This window comes from Ictalurus furcatus, chromosome 5, assembly GCF_023375685.1.
Source record: "Ictalurus furcatus strain D&B chromosome 5, Billie_1.0, whole genome shotgun sequence".
NCBI lineage: Eukaryota > Metazoa > Chordata > Actinopteri > Siluriformes > Ictaluridae > Ictalurus > Ictalurus furcatus.
In genome coordinates this window covers 15,694,720-15,721,681 of record NC_071259.1, presented here as the reverse complement: position 1 = coordinate 15,721,681, position 26,962 = coordinate 15,694,720, and the positions used below count along the sequence as shown (strand labels likewise).

At 37.2% G+C, this 26,962-nt stretch overlaps 1 protein-coding gene across 1 annotated transcript in view; it reads right to left on the bottom strand.

The window, feature by feature from the left end:
* The window catches only part of upb1 (ureidopropionase, beta), a 114,243-nt gene that overhangs the window by 63,729 nt on the left and 23,552 nt on the right, over nucleotides 1-26,962 (bottom strand). Inside the window, exons 2-4 of the mRNA XM_053624864.1 lie at nucleotides 25,174-25,345; nucleotides 24,913-25,000; nucleotides 6,259-6,353 (exon numbers count right to left, since the gene is read on the bottom strand). Coding sequence (XP_053480839.1) covers nucleotides 6,259-6,353; nucleotides 24,913-25,000; nucleotides 25,174-25,345 — 355 coding nt within the window. The remainder of the gene's footprint in view (nucleotides 1-6,258; nucleotides 6,354-24,912; nucleotides 25,001-25,173; nucleotides 25,346-26,962) is intronic.

Here is a 26,962-nt window from a genome sequence, read left to right as displayed (position 1 = left end):
TTGCACTAGTCTCTCCGGACCTTCATGGCATAGTAGCATTATCCATGCCTACCTGTGACTGGTAGGCAAACTGCAGAGGATCCAGAAAAAAAGCTGACCAAAGGTCTGATATGGAACAGCACTAGTCTCTCCAGGACCTTCATAACATGTGATATGAGGGCTACTAGTCTATAATTGTTCGGGGGGGGAGCCTTGTCTTCGGAACAGGCAAGATGTATTCCAAAGCTCTGGTATATTCTCTATTGAAAGCTCAGGTTGAAGTCTTTGATGTAAATGATGTAAAAAAAAAAAAAAAATTATGTAAATAATAATGTAACTATCAGGAAATGAAAGCTGAAATTCTGATATATTATTTTTGAAAGAATAAACTAAACCTTAGAGTGAAAAAACACTGATGCATACTCTTCATCAGAATTGTCTAACATACATACATACTTTAAACCTCACAATATATTTTCAATTAAATCATTATTTTTCTTAAATTACTATGTCTATATTGCCTTTCATGTTTCATGTTGCCTTTCATATTGCCTTCCTTTTGCAATATATCTTATTATAGAATTAGTTCTGTACATTATAAATACACTGTCTGCATTTACACTTTGCCTTTGTATGCAAAATATCCATCCATCCTTTTCAGGGTCACGGGGAAACCTGGAGCCTATCCCAGGGAGCATCGGGCACAAGGCAGGGTACACCCTGGACAGGGTGCCAATCCATCCCAGGGCACACAAACACATACACATACTACGGACACTTTGGACATGCCAATCAGCCTACCATGCATGTCTTTGGACTGGGGGAGGAAACCAGAGTACCCGGAGGAAACCCCCACAGCACGGGGAGAACATGCAAACTCCACACACACATGGTCATGGTGGGAATCAAACCCCCGACCCTGGAGGTGTGAGGCCTTTACTAGTTTGCATTACTAGTTGTTCTTATGGGGGCAAGGTGAGGAAATGTAGGGAAAATAGCTCATATTCAATCTCAGAATTTTGGAAACCTAAGGAATGAATGACTGATATTTCATCAAACATTTTGAATATCAACTGGTTTCACCTTGTTCACCTTTACTGCACCTGTTGCATATATCTTCTGCATTACTTGTGCAGCATGTGCACTCATTGTCCACTTAAATAGGAACACCTGTACAACTGCTCATTTATGCAGTCCAATCATTCAATCATGTGGCAGCAGCACAATGCATAAAATCATGCAGATACAGGTCAAGAGCTTCATATAATGTTCATATCAAACATCAGAATGAAGAAAAATGTGATCTCTGTGACTTTAACCATGGCATTGTTTTTGGTACCAGATGGGCTGGTTTGAGTATTTCAGAAATTGGTGATCTCCTGGGATTTTCACACACAACAGTATCTAGAATTTACACAGAATCGTGTGAAAAACAAAAAATAATCCTGTGAGTGGAGGGTCTGCAGGCTGAAACACCTTGCTACTGATGCATTTGGGGAACTGAGGGTGCCACAGCACCCCAAAATTTTAAAATTCCTTTAACTGCAACTGCAGCAGCTGCTAACATAATAAGAATATAGCCTAAATAAACAAAGAATTATGGTATTTTGAGTAGTTTACAAGTTTTTATGTCAGAGATAATATTCCTCTTACTATGCAGGCAATTACAATTTTTTTTATTTATTAATGAACAACATATTTTGTTGGGCTGGCTGTGGCTCAGGTGGGAGAACAGGTTGTACACTAATCACAGGATTGGCGGTTTGATCCCCAGCCAGTGTCCTTGGGAAAGACATGAACCCCAAGTTGCTCCCGATGGCAGGCTAGCACCTTGCATGGCAGCTCTGCTGCCATTGGTGTCTGAGTGTGTCTGTGAATGGGTGAATAAGAAACAGTGTAAAGTGCTTTGTAGAACTGCTAAGGGTAAAAAAAGTGCTATATAAGTGCAGACCATTTACATATCCCTTTTTAACTGTTTATATTTATGGATCATATGCAAGACTTGAGTCTTCAGGACAGAGGAGTTTGCACTTTACACTTTCTCAGTAACATGACACGTTTTTTGTCTCATTAACTTAAAGAAAAAAAGAAAAAAATATGCATGTGAGGGAAAGACTGTATGGGGTAACGTTTCTAAAATGTAACCAATAACAGGAGAAATTTATTTAACATTTATAGAAACAGTGTAGGCATGGTAACTAACTAACTAACTTCCTTGTAGAAAATCCTACTGACTGTTACCATGCCTACACTTGGGACTCTGTCCATAAATGTTAAATAAATGTATCCTAACAGAAAACTTCACCATATCAATGATTACACACATTTTTAATCAGTTTATGTAGAGTCTCTGCGCTACACATCTGTGTGATGAGCTGTCACTTTAGAAATTATAACATATTTATGGAAGTCCAGAAAGGTCATGTAGGATTGTAAGTGAACAGGCAGCAGGAAAATCACAGAAACGTGGACCAAACATTACAAAAGAACTCCACTTATTTTGCCACAGGAACCATAAAACAACAAATCCTCACTCTCAGACATTGAGGAGCTGAGATAATTACCATCTACCTATTTTAAGCTATCTAGCAAACAATATAGGGTTGATTCCCCCAAGGACCCTCATTGAATGTCCTTTGTGCTTTCCCCCCAGGAACACAAAGTTCTCCCTGTTCTCACCACCATTCATATAGTCCACAGAACCCATCTTTTAACAAATGCATCAGGTTACTTTACATTTCCTAAGAGGACAATGAATCTTAAAGTGATGCACTATGGTTTGAAAACTTGTTGTCTTTTAATGTCATTCCTTATTTTTATCATACCTATAGCCACCAGTTCCTTATTATGCTTTTGATCATTTAACATGTATCGTAATGGTTAAGGAGTGTATTGATAAAAGTGTGTGATGTTTGGTATGTGTGTGATCATTGTTTAATTTCCTAAGAGCTGGGATGAAGTAAATTTGAGTACAAGGTTATTATATCCATGTTAAAAAATTCATGACCAAAGTTCTAACTTTATCTTGTGGAAAGTTTGCACAGCACATAACTCAGAAACCAATATGCTAATTAATGTCAGAGGAGGAAAATGCAGTTTACTCCACTCCCTAACGTCATGCTGATTAAAACAAGAACTTTGGGGTCGGCCCAGATAGAAAGAGTTGAAGCCCACTGACACAAAGGTAACTTGAAGTTCTCTTCAATCAACATCTTCAGCGAGTTCTCAGGAGTACACATCCATCTATCAACAGCTACAAGGAGTTCTCATCAACCAAAAGCTCCAGAAGTTCTTACCCCTCGAAATCATGAGAACACACTTACGTGGTGAAAAAGTTTACCTATAATCAGTAATGGCAATGAATCAGTATTTACTTGATTATGTGAACTAATAGTTAAACATGTATTCACCTTAAGAATGTAAGAATGTGCTAACTGTGAACTTCTGTATTGACTCAAGAATTATAAGTGCATGAGTGCTGTTCTATTCCTGCTTTCTACTTATAACAATGTTAAGTATAGAGAGATTCAGACAGAGTGACCCAGACTTCTTCCTGATGTTGTTTCTGCTGTTGAACCATTTTTGATATATGAGGGGCAGACACCTACTCACTGTCTATTTTAATTTATGTATCCTCTCTGTCATGTAAGCAGTTTTCGAAGATCCTGTTTTCTATAAATGTGATTTTGTTTTTGTAAAAGCGTGTAATTATGATAATTATGATGTCTAAGAAAACCCTGTAAAACCTCTCTTTAATGGAGCCTCAGCAGAAGTGCTCTTGGCTTAGAGTGCCTCTCAGTTCTTGAGAATCTTAAAAATAAAATAATGTGTTTTGCCTGAGTTCTGTCTCTTCAAATTCTTATAGGTGGATTTCCATGACAGCTTGCTCTGAGCCAAGTCTGTAACAACCGGTTCCTGCAAAACCTCCCAAAGAACCACCGGCAAGCTTTGCAACCCACCTACGAGACACTGCTAGTATGCCTTCATACCATTCGTCATCCTGATTGGTTTCCCAAGACACCACTCAAAAGCCGGCCAGACCGCTGACGAATCCACATCACCGGGACTCCCCTCCAGAACAATGATGCAACGAGGGAATCCACGTCCAAAGAGACAACAAGTACCGTACCTCCAGATTCTTGCTGAACTGGTGTATTTAATAAAAAGTCCTTCTAAATGAAATGAAGGTTAAACTGATAAGTTGATGGTTCATTCAGGTCATGGTCTGAGAAATAGCATACAGTGCTAGAATCTTTGAATTTTATTCAAAACCCTTCTTTGTTGACATTTGTGTGTGTGCATGTGTGTGTGTTTATGTGTTAGATTAGTTTCTATGTATTAGGATAGTTTGATAAAGTCTTGTCTGATTTTGTTTCGGTCATGTTACTATGCTCTTAATTAGTGTTTTCACTACATTTAGGATATTATTGCTGGTGGCTATGGAGGTAATATCTAATGCATAATTAATAAATACACAAATTTCAACTTATCACAGAAAAATATTAACTTTGCAAAATGTCTCCTCTGAGCTTATCCGATAGTCTCCCCTACATATTTCAGTGGAGCCATGAGATTTTTTTGTGATCTCAAGGTAATAAAAGTTGTTTTCTTGAGATCAAAATATATTTTTCTCGTGATATCATGATAACAAAGTTATTTTCAAGAAATCACGTAGTAGTAGCATTCTAGCATTACATTGTTATGGCCAGTGCCAGTGGCACAATGGTGATTCTGCAGTAATTATATCCTATTTCCAAAGATTTTCATCACCATTTCTCTTCTGGGCTGCAAAGCATTTAGGTGGCATCTCTCAAACATCATGTGATAACTGTAGAGATGTCCTGATCCCTTGGATTGACTGGCACTGAAACTGGTCACATACTACCATCATGGACACTGTAGTCCCGAAGGGGAAATTTGGGCAAAACATAGTCAAACAAAAAGTCACTTGAACTCAGGATCAAACCAAGAATCTCGCAACACCAAAACAGTAACACGTCCTCTACACTAGCTATTTTCTCTTATGCTGATCCCTGATTCATGTAAAAAGGGATGTGCTAATCCCTGATGTACATTATTATGCCTAATCATGCATTTCAACATCATGAGAAAAATAAGTTGTGATTGAGAAAAAAAAAAAACATATCTTCACAGACTCTAGAATATGATTGTCATATCACAGCAAACCAACAATTACAAACATGGCCAAAGAGGACTACACTTCCCACACACATACACGTTCACCTTCTCCGGGGTTCCAATCAGAGACACCTGTTCCCATTTACACTCACAATCACACCATACATAAAGGAGACTGTTCGAACACTAAACTTTGTGAAGTATACGCTCAGTTGCCTTGTCTCTGTCGTTAACCAAGATTTATATTGTGTTTGTTTATTCTGGTGTTTTGACTTTGCCTCTTTGCCCTGCCCTGTTTGCCTGATCGCCTGAACTCTGTCTGTTCATGAATACTGTCTTCTACCTTATCTTTGGACTTCTTGCTGTTGCTGCTGTTGTATTAAACTGCCATACCTGCATTTGTTTCTGTCTGTGCCTCCATTACATGAGAATGATCCCAAACTATAGGCATTCATATTCAGCAGAAAAGTCTATTCCAGGATAAGGACCTAAATTGCTTCCAGGTTACGACAATGTAGTCCAGAGACACACACTTTAATATTATTCTAATCAATATTTTTCATTATTACAGTTTCATTGTTGTATTTTATTATTTCAATTTAATATGTAACAAAGAGAAAATAAATAATATTCAAATAACTTTTTCAAATATTTTGAAAAAGGAACAATTATTCATTAACATGTTGATTATAGCATTTTTAAAAATCATAAAATCTTTGTGTTGGTTTTTCATTTCAGTTTAAAAATAGAATAATGAGTGAATGCAAAAGTACATGGCCCCTCTGAATACTGACAAGAAAAACCTAGAAAAAAAAGACTGCAAAAGGGTACAGACGAATGAGCAGGTATCATGTATAGGGGGAAAAGTCTGTTCTACGTTACCATGTGATTTGCAAGTCAGTTCATAAAAACTGTGTGATTGTGACAGAACGTTGTTATTCATAATATAGATGGTGCAGCAAGTAACAAACAGTTTTTCTATGAGTGGGTTGGATAATGTCATTATTCAGTTATTTCCACTGGAGGCACAAAATGAAAACTGAGGGGGGGGAAGAAGAAGAAATAATCCATGCCTGAATTTTACCATAACAGTGGTCAACCATTTTACCCAAGTCTGAGAAATATTAGACACAAATAGACCTCTTGGCAGAAGTGAGTGGTGAAGCCATCTTCTGCAGACTCTGCAAACTCTGTCCACGGTACCCTCTCTCTGGTGCAGAAGGCAAAAGGCATTGCTGTGAGCAAAAACACAAACATATATATATTTTATATATATTTTATATATTTTATATATATATATATATATATATATATATATATATATATATATATATATATATATATATATATATATATATTAGTATCACTCTACTTACAACCCTTTTCTAATGTTGCACTTTAAGCTGCATAAAATCTGATTGGCCCTGATCGGTTTTAGTTAGCAACCTCTTATTTATTCCAGCTTTCCGTATTAATAACATGTGCCTTTACAAAACTCATGTTCTTTTAAATGACTTTCTATATTCATCCATGTGTGTAATCCTCCTTTGCTGAGAGTATATTCATGTTTACCAAACAAACAGTGTGCATGCAAAACAGAATAATGCAACTGTGCTGACAGAGTATACAAGCCACGAGCACTTGATTTGCTCTGCATTTTTCAGTACCATCTTATAGTTTTCTTTTGTGAACTGCTAAGGAACTTGTTCATCATTTGTTTCATCATTTTTTATCATCGGTTACTTGGCCATTTTGCAGGGTCACTTGGCTATTTTGCAGGGTCATCAGACAATAGGCAGCTTGTACTACCTTTTTCAAGAGCAATGCTGCTGCTTGTGATGGGAGTGAGTAGTTTTTCTCATCATTAGCAGGTAGTGTTATGGTGAACACAGAGACAAGGGGACCCAAATGCAGAACACACACATGAGGACTGAAGATAAACAGGATTTATTGAAGGAAGCTGGGACGTGTGGGGAAAGGAGTGTTAGATGTGTAGTCGGGGTAGTGGTTGCAATGTTGACAAGGTGGAGAGTACTAAAAAGATATTTTGATAGATTTTGAAAGATATTGTGCCTCAAAACACTTTCACAAGGCACATCACTTTCAGGAGGGACTGGGGATGTTCTTTCTGTGATGGTGGTGACAGGAACGTAATTAATGCTCCTTCGTATAGAAAGTATTTCTAATACCTGAAATTAATTTTATTTGACACTTTTATGGTTTATTAGTCTAATCATTTACAAGCGTTTAATGAAACACGTAATGCACTTTAAATTAAGAATTAGATTTTTATTAATACATGGAATAAGTAGCTTAAAGAAACACTGTCACTTGTTAACATTAATGAATGAATTAAGTATCATGAACTAATAATGAACAATAGTTTTTAAAAACATTTATTAACCTTAGTTAATGTTTATTTCATGAAATACATTTTTTTGTTATTTCATGTTAGCTCATTAACTAATTAATGTTGATTAATAAAAAAAAAATGTATTAGGACTTGTTGGAATTAACAGTAATCAACAACAACAAATGCTGTAAAAGTATTTTCATTGTTAGTTAATGTTAACTAATATTAACTAATGTATTATTGATGTAGTATTGATTCATGGGAGTAAGAGACATAGTACCGATACTTGCCAAGCAGTGCCACCAGTGATGTGTGCATCATTACTGGTATCACCTTTTGCATTTCAGCCCACATTAAGAAATGCTAATATTACTCAAAACTAACCCTAGCTAACTAATACCAATAATTCATCTTGCATATAATATGGTAAAATAAAACTGAAATTGGACAACAAGATGTGGGTGTGTTTGTCTTAAATTATCCTTAATAAATTTGTCATTATTTCCATCAATTACCGCTTTCCTGTTTCCTCTTCTCCTACACTTCTTGTTTTCTCTTGTGCTTTTGGCTGCCCGATACAGTGGGGGGAAATAAGTATTGGTGTCATATCACAGCAAACCAGTGACTACATTCCCCATCCTGCACTGCAGCCTACAAACATGGCTGCCATGGACTGCAATTCCCAGAACACTCACATTCATTTTAATTAGGGATGTAACGATGCCAAAAATCTAGTAGTCGGTACCGATACCACCAAAAGTACACGATACTGGATACCAAAGTCAATACCACTGTGTGGTATAAAAAGAAATTAAAAATTAAAATTAAATTAAAAACTCCTGGAGGACAACCTCCTCTGGCTAATACTGGCAAAAAGAGAGCGAGGGGGATATTTTAGTTATCAAACAATGTCTGACAATGACTAATAAAACAGTGCTAAGTGCTAAGATGCACTCCTAAACACACACACACACACCTTATACTCTGAATGCAAGCATTAGTTTAAATTCACCGATATGGTGGCAGGACAAAAAGATTTATTAAAACCATTAACATTTGAATAATTATTAGAGACATTAGGCTACATTTTGCTGACAGGACACGGGCTGAATGGTGATGCATGGTGGCCCATTAGGAAGTAGTTTATAACATTGCAATGCGTTAGCATCATTAACAAATTACTGGCTATCACAAACATTACATAGAGCATAACGTTAGCTGGTTTCACAGCCACAATTCCAGCTGCCTCAAACAAACAAAATATAGGACTGTCTTTCAGGTGCTTCGCCAAATTCCAGCTGTTCCCTCGCTTTGTTTGAAATGAATGATAGCACACCGGCAACAGATGCTAACTTTCCTCTCAACAAGTTTTCCTCTCTTTTCCTCTCAACGAGTCGGGGTGGAGCTAAACTTGTTGCCATCTTCTGTAGTTTTTTCACATGTGCTTGTAGGCGTTCTTGTTCCTCTTCACCACTTGTGGACCGACTAAAACACTTGAGCATATTTGCTGCCCCCTTCAGTTCCGGAAGAATTGCAACCCCAGTACCTTCATTACTAACGCTTCCCACACTACTGCAGAAAAACAAGTACCGTCACATTTTAAGAATGTTGGTACCAACGTGGTACCGAAGTATCGGTTCGTGTGACATCCCTAATTCTAATCATGCACACCTGCATCCAATTCACAGCACTCGCAACCAAAGTATAAAAAAAGACTGTTTGTAACCATAACCATACTATCACCATACCAAAGGTTTGTACCCTGTTCCTTGTTTTGTTTCATGTTCATTGATCTTGCTTCTTGTTCTCGACTCTTGCATTGCCTAGTTCATGCCTGTTTACAGATAGCCTGACCCATTGCCTGTTTTTGACCATGCTATTGTCTCATGATTTGGATTTGTCTTTATTAAAAGCTCTTATCTGCACTTACATCCACCCTAACCTCCATTACGTCCAATACGTAATAATTGGACGCATCAACATTTTTTTCAGTAAATATACTTACAATGAGGCTATTCACATGAAATTTTCACAACATTAAAGTCCATAAATAAAGTTATGTGTAATAAAGTGGAATGACACAGGAAAAAAGTATTGAACAAACTAACTAAAATTTATTTAATACTTAGTGGAGAAGCCTTTGTTTGTAATGACTGCTTCAAGACGCTTCCTGTATGAAGAAATGAATTGCCCACAGTAGTCAGGTGTGATTTTGGCCCATTCTTCTAAACATATTGTCTTTAAATCTTGTTCAATTGGATTCAAGTCAGGTGGTTGACCGGGCCATTCTAACACCTTGATTTTTTTTCTCTGAAACCAATTGAGAGTTTCCTTGCTGTATGCTTTGGCTTGTTATCCTGCTGGAAGGTCCATCCACATCTCATCTTCAATTATATGAAGTCTGCCAGTACCATGCGATGAAAAACAGCCCCACACCATGATGCTTCCACCTCCAAACTTCACTGTTGGTATAGAGGGTGATGTGCAGTGCCATTTCTTCTCCAAACATGGTGTGTAGTATGACAGCCAAAAAGTTCAATTTTGCACTCATCTGACCAGACTACACTCTCCAGTATTTCATAGGCTTGTCCAAATGAGTTGTAGCAAACTTTAAACGAGCTTTGACATGCGTTTTCTTTAGTAATGGAGTCTTGCAGGGTGAGCGTGAGCAGTGGAGTGCATGGCCTTTTGTTTTCTCTGTGACGATGGCACCTGCTGCCTCCAAGTGTGTCTGGAGCTGTTTCAGAGTCATCCTTGGCGGTTGGGCTACTCTTCTGACAATTCTTCTGACTCCCTGGTCAGAAATCTTGCGAGGAGCTCCTGTGCATGGCCGGTTGATGATGGAGTGATGTTGCTTCCACTTATGGATAATGGCCCCAATGGTGCTTACTGGAGGATTCAGAAGTTTTGAAATAAGTCTGTATTGATTCCATCAATATGTTTCACAACAATAAGGTTGCAAAGGTCTTGGGAGAGCTCTTTGCTTTTAACCATCATGAGATGTTTCTTGTGTGACACCTTTGTAACGAAAAGCATTTTTATTGACCATCAATTTTACTAACCCAGCTGATATTAATTTGCACAGATAGAAGGTATAATTACTTACGAATTTCAGCTGGTTGCTTGTCTTGCCTTGCTTTTCCTTAGTGTATTCTATACTTTTTTCCTGTGTCATTCCTTTTATTACACATAACTTTATTTATAGACTTTAATGTTGTGAATTCTTTATATTTCCAGATTTATTGAGTTAATACTGATGTCTGGTGAAAATTTCATGTGAATAACCTCATTGGAAATATATTTACTGAAAAAAATGTTGACACGTTCAATACTTATTTCTCCCACTGTACATGTTGTATATTATGGAAGAGTGCACCAGTTTTTACTTTAATCAGTGGCTGACAGAAGTGGTAATAGCTGGCACAGTGTTAGAGCTGGCGCCTTATAGCGCCAAAGTCCTGGATTCAGTTCTGAACAGGTTTAACTGTATAAAGTTTATTACTTTTCTCAAATTTGCTTTTGTGGATCACTAAAGTACATCTAAAGTACACTAAAGTACACTGAAGTTAGTTTCATTTGGGGAGCACTATTTGCACATGTGTGATACAAGCTCATGCTGGCTCTGCAAGGACCAATGCGGCTTATGCGCCTGCTTTTAGAATTTTTGTTGTTGGTAAGTATTCGTTTTTTTATAGTTAAGAATTGACCTCGCCATCAAAGAACGTGTATATCATAAGTGAAATATGCAAAAGTCTTGAAATAGTTAAGCGAGTTGAATTGTTCCAAGCGTCCCTTAAATTCAGACTCACACAATGTGCAAATTAGCATTGTCAGTGAGTACTCAGTTCAAATTCTGAAGTTTGATAGCCCAGGGAACAAATGTTAGCAATACAAATTGATTTCCTGCTAGCAAGTTGTCTGAGTCTAAGGAAGTATGCCTCATATTTTGCCCCAGCACCTTTTTCCAACTTGCAAAACTAGCTAGCTAGACAGTCACTTGCCTCATCAACATCAGCGCTGCACACTTTAGCTTAGCCAGTTCTGTGGCATTCCCGCCATTTTATCACCTCACAAACCCAACATATTAAGATGTTTTGGGTCAGACAAGCTATATTCAGGGTTCGTACAAAGTGCTTGAAGTACTTAAATTTGGCTTTTTGAAATGTATCTAATGGAGCTTAGAATGTGCTTGAATTATAAAAAATAAAAAAATAAAAAATAAAAAATCACTTAAAAACTTTAAAGTGTTCATTTTCAATAGAACATGAATACAATCCTTTCTCTCTAAATATGACTCCCCACTGCAGCCCCTCCCCCTCCTCCCACTATTCACTCACTCATTTTGATAGAGGCAGCTATGGCCCACTTTTCAGACTCCTTTAGCAACATTTTTTTTTCCTTAAAAGCACCTAGTCTCAAATCTACAGACAAATCTTTCTCTGCAGATACTCTGTTCAGTGAGTGGTAGAGAGGAGCACCACATTCAGTGTGAGAGAAAAAATAAGATAGACATTCTGTCACTTCTAACTTTCTCTCATTTTACATGTAAATAGCCGAAATCACAGCATAGCCTTATGTGTCTAATTATGTGTCTTTAACTTATGTGTCTGGTGATTTTGTCAGATGATGTCGTGGTTATAAATTAGGATTTTAGCAGTGCAGAGCAGCAGCTTGGAAATGGCTTGGAAATGACTGCTGGTTAACATGAACCATGAATATTGGGCTGTGTTTCAGTCACTATTTCACACTCATTCCGTTGTCTGACAACAGAAACAGAAAAATATGTAAATGAGAACAGCTTTATTGGGAATTCAGCTGTATTAAAATACAGTATGTGATCACAGAGAGTAGGAAAAAAAGCAAATAGATATAAAGGGATGACACTAGGCAGAATGCAAATATGATGCAATGACGCAATGAATATGCTAATCAGCGTACGACATCATCTAGCAACATTTAGCAGCTTTCCACTGAAAGTTGTTGGCAACAGTGCTCCTGACACACACCTTGACATTATGGTGAAAGATGAAGCAACACCTGGGAAATGCAAATTTAGTCCAGCATGGCTGGGAAAGGTGCCATATAAAAATTGGTTGTGTTTTATTATTATTTATTTATTTATTTATTTATTTTTACTTTCAAGTACTTGTTTGCACACCTAATATAAATCTTCTCTTTCACAGTTTGATTAACGTCATCAAGTGAATGTGGCAACCTCCTAGTGATAGTAAGTCATATTTGCTCAAATAATCTGATTTACTTATGTCATTTGTTAAATATGGTATCTAATAATACTTTTTTATTCTTCTTTTTAAGATTGCGAATGTTGTAGTGCAAATTGCTACTAGGATGCAAATATATGGAATATATGAAATACCGGCTACTAGCTAGCCGGTATTTGTTGCTGCAGCATTTTACGCTGACTCATGTGTGTTATAGGGGCAGTTATCGCGATCACCGATTGCCCATGTATGTTTAATACATGGAGTAAGCTGCTAAATCACACATACAAAAGACATGCTAAACAGGAAACACCAAAACCAGAAGAATTAACCATATCCCAGTAACATGTGTGCTCATGCAGGGAACTACAACATATAAATGGGATAATAAAACAGTTCAGTGTATGTTTGTAGGATGCACATTTGAAACTAATGTTTACAGTACATTTAACACCCACAAAAACAGGAAACACAATCCACATTCATTAAAAGACTTTAAAGTTAATGTTGTCTGTTCAAGTTGTCAGGCCATAGTTAGACAATTCTGCAGAGTCTGGGTAGAATTGGAGAAATAGTTGCATTTTATTGAAGTTGGAAAATATTGTTCATCTTACAAAGTCAGCTGTAGATGAGGTCCTTTCTGAACTTCACTATATTTTAAGTACACCATCTTTGCCCATTAAAGATAAAGATAAAAGTTAAAGAGTCAGTAGTTGATGAGCTTTCAACTGTTTTATGTACACCTAATCCAATGGGCATAGCTACAGGAGGGCCCTCTTGGTACTGCATATAAACATAAAAAGTACTACACATCTCATTTTGGTGTTGCAGAGCCAGATGAGTACATCCTAGAAATACAGAAAAATAGGCTGTTTCAATAAATTTCTATTTTACAGTCTTTGCAAAATCTGCTTGGTCATAAAGGTGTCCTTGAATATCTTGACATTCGGATAATTGACTTCAATTGACTGGTCTCCAGTATTACAAAACCATACTGGAAGCAAAATCTGTTACTTTCTGGAAAAGATTTGAGAATAGCCATTAATCTTTATGCTGACTATTTTAAGTTATGTAACACGCTTGGGACATCTCTGAAAAAGCACAGACTCTGTGGTATGTATTGGGTCTTGGGTAATTTGCCACCAGGTTCCCATTCAACTCTAACCTCAATCTATCTAGCTTTTCCATGCAAATCTGATGATGTCAAGACCTATGGCTACGGAAAATTGTTGGAGTCTCTTTTGCAAGACTTACAAGTATTAGAACAGCATGGTGTTTTCATTTCTCAGCTTGGTCAATTGGTTAAAGGAACTGTACAGTGTGTAATAGCGGACAAGTGTGGAGCCAATGCAATAGGTGGATTTACATTTATTCATTTAGCAGACACTTTTATACAAAGCGACTTACAAATGAGGAAATACAAGCAAAGGATTTGTTGAGAGTTTTCCTGGGAGGTTCAATATGCAGATTTTGTACTGGACGAAAGTCAGAATTTCAAACTAAGGACGTCGGCTCAGGTGCTTTCCAACTTAGAACCAGAGACCTCCATGATGCTCATGAACAGACAGCACAGGAGAATTCAAGTGTTTGCTGTGGTGTCAAAAAACAATGTGTTTTAACTGAGCACCTTTCACATTGCCATGTCAGCACTGGCTATCCTTCAGATATTGTGCATGATCTCCTTGAGGGTGTTGTTCCAGTTGAACTGGCACATTATATTAGGTTTTTGATCTCCAAAAAGTACTTTAGTCTTCACATACTCAACACATTGATACAGACATTTCCATACAAATGGGGGGACATAACTAATTGCCCACATGCCATTCCACACTTTCACATCTAGCAACACTATAGGTGGCAATGCACAAGAAAATTGGACCTTGCTAAGATCCTTTCATTATTGGGCTAATGTTGCCAGCATGGCAGGTGATCCTAGATCTTAAAGACAAACTGGTTGTAGCCCCTGTTCACACAGATGAGACCATTGCATATCTTGATGCCAAGATTTATGAACACAGACAGTGCTATCTAACTCTTTCCTCATGTCAAGCTCATACCAAAACATCACTATTTAGAGCACTATCTAATTGGTCCTCTAATTGGACTGTGGACAATGAGATTAGAGGCTATGTAAGGCTAACATAGGCTAAGCATGTAGCGTGGTACCTTACTTATGGGGTTTGGGTGCCAGAGAGTCTAAATAACTGTCAAGTATAATTTATAATTTGGACATCACTCATTGTAAAAAAAACAGTAGGCTACTCAAAATTCTCAAAGTAAGATTATTATTTCCAGTTAATGCAATAAACGTAAGAAAATACAGATCGGTTTTCATTTATAGCAACCGAAATAACCAAAATAAAAAAGTTCCCATACGTGAAATTAATAGGCGAAACAACAAAGAAACAAGACTCAATTCATAAAAGAAAAATTGCACACACAAAAGGCAATAAAAAAAGTTAACCCCAGAATAATTCTTAACCAAAACAAAACAAAAAAATATTCACTTTAATAGCAGTACTTCAATGGCAGTGATCTCAAACCTGTGATGTGCCTTCGAACCCTCAAAGCTCCGCTCGCTCATTGATTCACCTTGGCAGAATATTCCCGAAGTGTACGCCAGCCTCCTGAATCAATATACACAAGGTTATAATCCACAGTAAGAGTATTCGCCTGGTCCCTGGCAAACGCACACCATCAGTTCCGCCATTCCCACCTGGGCTCTCATTTCTGCATCCTGCTTCCTCTCACCTAATCAACTGTTCTTTTTATTGCTTCCTGAAGACCACACCCTTCCCTTCATCTTTTTTCTTTCTTCTTCTGTTCTGTTAAGATAGAAAACTCAGCATAATTCTTAGGCTGAGTTTACTTAGATAGTTTATTTATACTGATTATTTATTTATTTCTTCTGTTAATTAAAACACCACGGTATGGAACAGACTCTGCCTCTGCTGTGCAGCTATCCGTTACAAGCATATATCCTTCAAGCAGGTTGTTCGTCATACTAATTAATTTAAGAATATAGCTTGTTCGCTAGCTATTAAACACCATTACGTGGTTGCATATCACACACATTCCTGGAGTGTCAAGAAGTCATCCTTGGAGGTCACAGATGTTTCAGTTATGCCTGTTGATGTCCTTAATGAGAGAGTAACATGTACACTGAAGCATAGATACCCAGATGTGACTCAGGTTCATATGGCAAAATATGTGTGTTGTTGTAGTATACATAACAGTGAGGGGATGCTTATTGTACATGGATCTTTAGATGAACTACCATAACTTCAATAAGATCCTTAAACTGTGCATTCTTAAGGAGAACTTGTGTTTCCTTGTGAAACCTTTAAGTGCTTGGTATAGGGAGCATTATAGAGGGTTTGATTTGTCTGCCTTACCCACTACAGATGTTGCCCTGATTGAGCATGCTGACTTAATAGACCCATGATTTATCAAATGGTTGGGGGTTTCCATATGGTTAGCCCCGTATGGTCATCATTGAAGGTTAGTGTAATAATTCTAGTCTAGTCTGAGGTCTGGATGCCAGTGTCTACAGTATTACTTAGGCTCTCTCTTGCCAAATCTCTGATTATATTTTTATTGTGAGTTCAAATAAAAACAAAAACATAAATTGATGGTTTCTTGTTCTCTACTCTGTTTTTGCTCTAGCTTGAAGGTGTTCCATTATGGCAGGTCCTGCTGTTGCTCTTCAAATTATCTTTGGTGATGAGACTGACTCCAGGAAACTTCCCCATATGTCTGGAATTCCAGCAACTGTGGAACTTCATGCTTTGATAAAGACATTCTTTCACTTGAAAGAGGAGTTCCGGCTGCAATACATGTATGCTGACTTCAAAGAATTTATGAACCTAACTTCAGTATCTGAAATTGAACACAAAAGTACACTGAAGGTAATATGCTTGCCTGCCATATCACTTGTGATGCCCCAGATCGATGGGCCCTGCATCACACTGTACCCAGTAAATTCATTTAGTAAGACTGTCACTGATTCAGAGCCACAAACCTCAGTTTCCTCACATGCCTCATCCTGCAGTGATGAGGCACAGTATACATCTACTCCTCACTCATCTACAGAAACTCTCTAAGGATTGTCCCCATGGCCCAAAGTTTTGTGATCCTTAAGTTCTCTTACAATGCTGAATTTGAGCTACACATAAAGACTACAGGGGCACACGGTGGCTTAGTGGTTAGCACGTTCGCCTCACACCTCCAGGGTCTGGGGCTTGAGTCCTGCTGGGGCCTTGTTATCTACCTCAATGAAGATCCAGACCCTTTCTTCAAGGAATATGTGGTGAGTGTATTTTTTTTCCCCAAATAATTTTTTTTTTTATTATATAGCTCTTCTGTAAGTCATAATGTGTTGTTTAAATGTCATAATGTCTTACAGCTTACATTGAGCAGTGTTTTAGCTGGATGATATGAAGATACAATATATAATGTAACAATTATGTAAACACTCAGCCGGTTGAGATTTGCTAAGTATATATGTGTATATGTGGATATATAAGCAGTAGTGTTGGGTCTTAGTCCACCTTTGTAGAGTTCGAATCGAGACCAAGTCCTTAACCAATCAAGTCCGTGCCTGGGTCCAAAAGGGGACTCAAGTCCGAGTTCTTGATGGCAAAGTCTGAGTCAAGTCCAGCCGAGTCCAGAAAGTAATTAAATTGAAAAAATTTTTAATTGCAATTGTAAACTCAACACTCAGCTGTTAAATTAATATTCTAACCCTCACAAACCAATGGCAACATAAATGTACCAAAAAATACGACTATTACATACGCCGTTGCCAGTCAATATTTTCATTTCATATCATCGGCACTTCAACTAGTTTCCTACCAAAAAATTATTTCAAAATAAAAAAGGGATATAGAGGTATATCTAGCACTTGCATTATATTACAAAGTGTATAAAAATACAAATATACCTGTTTTGTTATTGTATCACTCTATATTGTGTCCTCCAGTTCAAGTTTACATTTCAATTATTTGATGCCTCTCCCCCACAGTTATATAGACTGAGAGAGAGAGAGAGTACAGAGTAGAATTACATTTAGCAGCATGTCATAACAACAAGCTTCATGCTTTATTACTGCTTTTAATCTGGCTATGAAGGACAACAAACTCATTTCTGAGCACAGATCTCTTCTTGTAACTTTTTTTTTCATTTTAATTTCTAAAATTAAAAATTAAAAACTATCAGCAGGGTTTATGATGTTTACTACATTAAGAAGTACATTTCACATTTTATGTGAAATTCAAGACTGGAATCAACAAATGCTACTGTTAAGGGTGAAAGATATGACTACAATCTTATTTTACAATAATGATACGTTTTCTCAGGTAGGTCTATCAGTAGTATTCAAGTAAGAAATACAGTACTACGGAAATTGAATAAAGCAATTAAATGTGTTACAACCCGCTATCTTTGGGATAGAAAGTTTTTTTCTGTGGTGTCATATTTTTGTGTGCAGGTCCGAACTCCCTCCCAGAGTTTCCAGGATGCCCTAGCCTGCCTCCCCGGATGACATCACTAATTGACCACCCTATTTAAAGAGGAAAAGGAGTGAGAATGGTGTGGGATGTGTGAGCTGGTGTCGTGTGAGCTGGTGTCGTGTGAGCTGGTGTCGTGTGAGCTGGTGTCGTGTGAGCTGGTGTCGTGTGAGCTGGTGTCGTGTGAGCTGGTGTCTGGGTTGTGTCGCTTGCCCGTGTGGCTATAAAAATTCTGTGTTCTGACCGCTGTTCTGGTTTTGACTCTTACCTGGTTCTGATTGTGAGTTTGGTTGTCCCTGTATCTGTTTGTTTGTGTATTCTCTTTACCACTGTATATGTTTCACTTGGTTTACCGGCAGTAGGGGTGTGGCTGCCATTTCTTTTGGGAGAGGGGTCCTTTTGTCTCTGTTTTTGGTTTAGGTAGTTAGGGAAGTATACTTGTATTTTCTTTGTTATTTTCCTTTTAGGTAAGCTAGCTACCTAACAAAGAATTCTTTTGTTTATTATTTTGGCCTTGACCCACCCTGAAGTTACGCCTGGTGTTGGTTCTCTGTAGTTATATATGTTTCACAATATACCACAACCTTTTTTGAACAACCCTGTTTGTGTTTTATTCCTGGCTCCCTCATTTTAAAGGTCAATTCCATTTGAATTGTGAGCTGGTTACTCTGTGTGGCCTAACCTAGACTGGGCTGTAACAAATGTAAAATAAAATAGACTTCATTGTATGACATATGAAGTGATTATTACATTTACTGAAATTATTCAGTCGAATGAGTGAGTGATTTTTCTCTTTGTCTTTTGATTTATATTAATGACAGACAGCAGCTGTTATTAGACTGCTGTCACTTTAAGACCTAAGGCACAGATCCAATATACTGACACACATCCGATTTCTTTTCCAACTGTTTACATTCACTTAAGACCTAACCAACTGTGTTTGCATGAATACTCGGCCAGACCTGCATTTTGACATGAGGTGTGTGTATTTATTTGACCGTTCAAGTATAATAAGCCGCTAAAGAGATTTGTTTTAAGTGTGTGTGCACAGAAAGCCCTCTGGTCAGGCAGGGAGACATTCATTAATTTCTTATCTAAATTTTGTTATTTATTTTGTATCTTTCTTTTCATGTTACAGATGTACTCTTGGAACGTCGGAAACATTTCAGAGTCCAAAATGTCCAAATCCGTGTCAAGTTTGAGTACAACTCGTAGCCAAACTCTAATAAGCATGGCTGTAAAGCAATAGTCCACCCAAAAATGAAAATTCTCTCATCATTTAGGTAAATTACTTGAGTAAATGATGAGAGAATTTTCATTTATGATTGGACTATTCCTTATACTTATGAAATAGGATGTGTGATTTTTTTTTTTGATTTATTTATTTTTTAAATGGTACTAAGAATTTTATCATAATGAGCTTTCAATGTAATGTACTTCACAAGCTTCCAATTGGATTCCATATTGATCCATTTAGCCACAACATTAAAACTACCTGCCTAATATTGTGTAGGTCCCCTTCATGCTGCCAAAACAGCACCAACTCCCACCACATTTTCACCACAATTGAACAGACCGGTTATTTGAGTTATCATAGACTCTGCTAGTTCAAACCAGTCTGGCCATTCTCTGTCGACCCCTCTCATCAACAAGGTATTTCTATCAGCAGACCTGCCACTCACTGGAGGACACCATTCTTAGTAAATTGTAGCGAATGTTGTATGTGAAAATCACATTACAAAAATAATAATTACAGGGCCCACACTGTTATTATAAAAAGGTGAAATTATTATAAAATTATAAACATATTTGGACTGTACAGCACCTGGGGAATAGCTTTAGAAATAAGTGCCTTCCTCAAGAGCACAGTGGCAGCAACTGGGATCTTATCTTGACTTGACCCTTGAACTGAGCTGCCAGTCCACTTATCTAGCATGAAGTTGATCATCTTGAAAGGCTTATTTATATTTCGCTTAACATTATTTTTCTGTTTCTGTTGTTAATTTTACTTTTGCCATTGTTTTTAGCAATCACATCCCACCTTGCACTCACTGGGTCAAATTTACCCTTGATTAATTACAATAAAAACATCTGAATTTACCACTTTTCCCCCCAATAATTTTTTTTTTTATAAATAATTCATTTACTAATTACAGATTTTACTCATTCATATTTTATACATTTTATGTATGCCAAATCAAACAGTCCAAGAAGTCAAGGAAGATGTTAAGTTTCAAGCTGAAAAGTAGAAGTGCAATTTGTTTATTATATTTTGATGTAAAATCAAAGTGTTCTGTGTTGTTGTCCAGGCCTCTGCCATTGAGGATGCAGAAAATGACATTGCAAGCACCGTCATGGAGATTTCCACAATCCAAAGAGAAGGTGATTCTAGAAGTTGTGGCAGAGCATTAAGGTTTTGAGCAACCTAGACTGTATTATCTTGGCATTCATCATGCCGTTCGGTTTCATTTATGCTCTTGAGCTAAGCTTTCCTGACAACCTCAAGTACACCTTCGAGTTTATACAGATGATCATAATGAACGTGGATGGACATAAACTGAATACAAATATCCAGCAGCTAAAGTTTGCATGAGTTATGCACTTTTTTGGGACACGTACATTATGTTGGGAATTGACGATTGATAAGGATTACTACATAACATTAAAAAAAATAAATCTGTACATCACCACATGGCTCATGGATGATTTCATGTGCAGCCATATTAATGTATTGTTTGCTGAAGCCTTTCAGATTTGTTTTCCTTGTTTCTCAATGATATTTGTTTGCATACATTTACACTGAGTACTTCACATACTGACACGTGTACACACACCTCCTCACGCAAAAAATACAATATTTTACTATACTGATTATCAGTAAACGAAGACAATAAATGTATTTCTAGTTAGTGGTTCTAGTCTGTTTCAAGTTAGTTTCATTTCATTTGTCTCTATATAGGGGCAACAAAATTAGAAGGATTTCTACCTAATAATTTATTTTCCAATTAAATGTTTTAGTGTTAGCACGTTCGCCTCACACCTCCAGGGTCCGGGGTTCGAGTCCTACCGGGGCCATGTGTGTGCGGAGTTTGCATGTTCTCCCCGTGCTGCGGGGGTTTCCTCTGGGTACTCCGGTTTCCTCCCCCAGTCCAAAGACATGCATGGTAGGCTGATTGGCGTGTCTAAAGTGTCCGTAGTGTATGAATGGGTGTGTGAGTTTGTATGTGATTGTGCCCTGTGATGGATTGGCACCCTGTCCAGGGTGTACCCCGCCTTGTGCCCGATGCTCCCTGGGATAGGCTCCAGGTTCCCCGTGACCCTGAAAAGGAGTAAGCGGTAGAAGATGGATGGATGGATGGATGTTTTAGTTTGACAAGCATAAATAAATGTTATAAATGTATCCATTTCATTTAAACTCTATTTTACCAACTCAATCACATCTGAAGTTCCAGTAGTGTCTGGCAAACTGAAGACGCTTGATTTTGTTTTTGGATGAGAGTAGAGGCTTTTTTCTTGAAACCCTTCCAAACAACTTGTGGTAATGTAGGTGACTTCAGATTGTAGTTTTGGAGACTTTCTGACCCCAAGAAGCAGCTAACTTCTGCAATTCTCCAGCTGTGATCCTTGGAGGTTTTTTAGCCACTCCATCCTCTTCACAGTGCATTGAGACAATATAGACACGCTTCCTCTTCCAGGTTGATTCATAACATTTCCAGTTGACTGGAACCTCTTAATTATTGCCCTGATGGTGGAAATGGGCATTTTCAATGCTTGTGCTATTTTCTTATAGCCAGTTCCCATTTTGTGCAGCTCAACAACCTTTGCCACACAGCTATATTCCTTGGTCTTACCTATTGTTATGAATGACTATGGGAAAATTTCCTGTGTTACACCTCATATTTATACCCCCATGTAACAGGAAGTCATGGTAGAACAATTTCCTGTTCTTAGTCATCCAGGTGTACCGAAAAAATAAAAAATTTTAATGGGAATATACTTCAAATATATTTTTCTCATATGAATTCATAGGGGTGCCAATAATTGTTGCACGCCTATATTTAACAAGCATTTAAAAAAAAAAAAATAAAACCTGTGTTTTGTTTGTAATTGTTTCATATCCATGAGAGCAGAGTATTTTGTGAATTTTTTGAACAAAAGAAAAAAAATTACTTGACTCAGATGTGTACATTGGTTCCAAGCAGATGAACCGAGTTCATTAATACAATTTGTTTTCGTAGAACCAACCTGATTTGATCATGTATCTTCAAATCCCTAGAATAAAAGCAAACTCTGTACACTCAGGATCAAACCAAGAACTCTTCCGCTGGGAGGCAGCTATGCTACCCACTACACTACCATATGGCTCACAATGTCATTAGATCATGTTAATAGCATATTAATTGATGAAACTCACTCTACATAATTAAAACTAGTAGAATAGATATTTGTTAAATTAAATTTAGTATAAGCAATGAAATCAAGTTTTGATAAAAAACCTAATAATTGTATATAAAATGTACATAATGTTTTATAATCAATATGACTGAAAATTCATATTTATAAATATGATTGAAAAGTCAATTACCAGACCTTAATCCGATTGAGCATGCAGTACAAGCCTGGAAAAGCATCACAAAAGAAGAATGCAACAGTTTGGTGATTGCACTGATCAACGGAGGATGTCGTGCCCCTTGCCTGCTCTAATAAGGGTATCACTCCTTATGAACCTTACTGACCTAAGGGCCTCCAGAAATGGAGAGATGATTCAAGACCCCTTCTTGACAGGGAGATGATGAGGGTGGGTGGGGTTCTCATGGAAGTGCTGATAATGGCACTCAACTACACTACCCATCAGCCAGCATGCCACATGTTCACGGAGTGCACCACATCACATAATCACGAGCACCTGAATCACATTATTGTCTAATTAGCTTGAATATTTATGTCACATCTTGTATAGCACTCACTGTCTAGCTTTTGTTATTGTCACCTAATTCATGTTATGTTCATGTTCTGTGACCTTGCTTTGCTATGTTTTATCGTCTTTGTGTTTTGTGTGTTTCACTTCAAATAAACCTAATCCTGCACTTGCATGGATCCACCGACACTACTAATTCCTGACACATATTCAAATATATGTAATTGTTAAATATACATCTTAAATATAAATCATGAATGTTTAAATAAATATTTTCTCATATGCTAATCGCCCCTGCCTCTTGCAGTGTCTTGGAACACATGGCGGTGGTAGGGTAACAGTAATTCCGGAAATTAGTCTCCACTATAAAATTTCATATGTATAGATGTAGAAAAGTAGATACATAGCACAATAGTTGTAGCTAACCTGGCTACTTGACTTGCTAGTGCTACAGGGGCTACCTTTCTGTGTGTTTTTATATTTCATAGCAGAGACGAATTTCAGGATTTACTGGTTGTAGTGATGACATCGCAGTCTCAAACAAGCATACTGAATCAATCTTTGCTACAAATCTGAAAACAGAAATGACCACCCGTTCAGGATCACTAAGTGTCCATGACAGAACAGCTGCAGATTTATGAGTCGCCTTCTCAAGTGATGTACACTCATTTGGACATTGTCAAGCACAGACAGACAGACAGACAGATAGATTTATTGATCCACAAGGGGATATGTGAGAAAAGTAAAGTTAAACTTAACACAGTCATCCAAGCTCAGAATCAAACCAGAGACCTTGGCGCTATAAGGCAGCAGTTCTACCAATTCAATTCAATTCAATACAATTTTATTTGTATAGAACTTTTAACAATGGGCGTTGTCACAAAGCAGCTTTACAGAAATATATAAATTCTGGATATAAATTTTAAATTGATAAATTTCTAAATTAAAAATTTGAAAAAAAATATTAAAACTTAAAAAAATGGATGCGCTCATCCATGCTGTACAGTATGTATACTTAATCATTCATTTCAATATCATAAGAAAAATGGTAAATGGTCTGCACTTATATAGAGCCTTTTAACCTTAGCGGTTCTACAAAGCACTTTACACTGTGTCTCATTCATCCATTCACGCACACACACACCAAGGCGCTAGCCTGTCACTGGGAGCAACTTGGGAACATGGGCCGGGATTCGAACCGCCAACCCTACGATTAGTGGACCTTTTTGGACTTCTGTAGAAAACAGAAATGGTTCTGTACATTGTAAATCAACACTGCAGATCTACACTGTCTGCAGGAAAATTTCCCCTTTGCCATAGCAAATGTTTGTAGTTACCCAGAGTAACTCAGATTGTTTTATGAACATGCAGAAAGTTGGGTATGAATAGGAATTAGAATTCCACCCAAGGACATCCCTTTGACACTGACCAATCAGCACCACTGAATGAGGAGAGGCAGGAAGCCTCATCACACCTCAGTATAAAGTCCAGAAACTCACAAACATCTGTGGTTTGGGCATTATGTATTTACATCCACCTAGAGTCATGTTTTTAACTACAGCATTTAGAATTTTATTTAATATTTAATATTTACACTGACGAGTCACTATCTACATATAACAGGATTGCATTAAATGTTCAAAAAAGTCTGAGAGAAGAGTATTCAGCTTTTAACATTTTAAAAACATTCCAGCCCCAAAAGCAGGCATTCCAAGTAGATACTATGTATTGCTTTTACACATTACAAAATACTTTTATCACACTTGTATAAGCAGTGTTTATATAGGTACTTACTCCAGGCTTCTTGTAAGCAGACTATATTAACACCACAAATAGCAGCGACCTCCACTATCTCACCCACTCGCTTGTGCAGAGCTGTAATCTACAAAAACAACAGTTTAGGCAATCAGTTAATGGTGCAATGGATAAATCCATAATATATTAGAAAGTATGCCAACCATGAGAATCTTAGATGCAAGAATATGACACTTAAGAGATTAGGTTGCCAGAGTGAGAGAGTGATACTAAAATATGGTTAGGCTACATCTGTCTTACTTGGTCAAGTACAGGAGCATCAGTGGGAAGAATGATCTTGTTCTGGATGAGTCCCACCCGCACAACTCTAGGTGCCCTGAGCTGCTCTGGTGCTGCCTCAAAGGCATAACCCTGCAGATCAAAATCCCTCTCCAATGCTGCATCCAGTGCAGTCTGGGGTAGGATAATTTTCCTGTGAATAATTAATGCTTTATAAATATGGTAAATTCATAAATGAAAAAAAAAAACAACACATAGGACTTCAAACTCAATTACAATGTCAGTTTGATTATATCACATTAATCTCAGCAACAAATCTTTAAATGACTTTTGTAAACTCAAGCAATTTGAGTGTGTTTCTTTGTTCATGTATTATCTGATAAGTAATTCACACAGAAGCTGAAATTGATGGGTTCTCAATGCTTTCTTGTCTTTTCCTTTCATGGCATTTCCAGGTACTCTCACACACACCCAACTGTGGTTATCACCCAAGACTGTGATAAAGTTTTATAGCAAAAGTCCATCAAGAATCAAACATAACATAACCTACATTATACAATATGAGGCAGTGGTCCATTAGATCTTAGATTAGATTCAAATTGAATTAACAGAATTGAGTCTTTATGGCATTTTTGTGGCAGTTATTTGTGTTATTTAAAATGTTTGAAGTAAAATTTTATTTTATTCTTTTATTTTATTCTTAAAAACAATTATTTCATTTGAGTAAATCTAAATTGAGAGACTACTGAGTGAATATAATCTAATGCAAATAAACTGTTTTTAAATGAAGACCTGCTACTGCAGCATCCATCATTTTGTGATTTACCATGCAAGAGCTCATTGACAAAGGTAAGAAAGCTTATTCTATTTCTATGTAGAACATTCACATTTTGCTAATCAGACCAAGAAATATCTTTTAAGATTAGATTTAAATTAACTAGCTACTATACATAGCTAGCTAGCTAATATACTGAAAGCTTATTCAAAGGTGCTGTTGAAATAAATGTTAGTTTTAGGGTATATTTGTATATTTAGGGTATATTTCTACCCATCCCCATAATTTAATTGACTTTAATGAGCAATATTTGGAACTATTGCAACTTTGGACATTTCTCATTTGAACTTAAGTGGTTAATTTAAACTTCGCAAGCTAGCTAACATTTTTGCTTTGTGATTGCCATTTGATAGTTAGCTACTAGAAATTGCTTCAGTTCATTGATATTTGATGCCGCCACAGCATCTCAATGAGGTTTAGGTCTGGACTTTAACTTGGCCATTCCAACACCTTGATTTTTTTGCTTGCTGGATGAGTAGTTGCTGTGCTCTTGGAGGAATTTTGGAAGGTTCGGAAGGTTCACTACTGTGCAGAGTTTTTCCATTTGGAGATAATGGAGATAACACTGTGGTTCTTTGGAGTCTCAGAGCATTTGAAATAGCTTTGTAACTCTTTGCAGACTGATGTATTTCAATCACCTTCTTCCTCATCATCTCTGGAATTTCTTTCAACTTTGGTATAGTGTGTTACTGGGTAAGACCTTTTAACCAACTTCATGCTGTTGAGAAAATTCTATATAAGTGATGATTTGATTGAACAGGGTTTTCACAGCCCTGTACATATTTACTACACATACTACTACTATCTAATTGAATTTTTTGTACTGCTGCTTCATATGCTTTTTATACTCTCCTAGGTCTATGACTATTGTGTGTCACAATATGAAGGCACAGACAGAAGCAAATGCAGGTATGGCAGTTTAATAAAACAACAAGAAGTCCAAAGGATAAGGCCAAAGTCAATAAACATGAACAG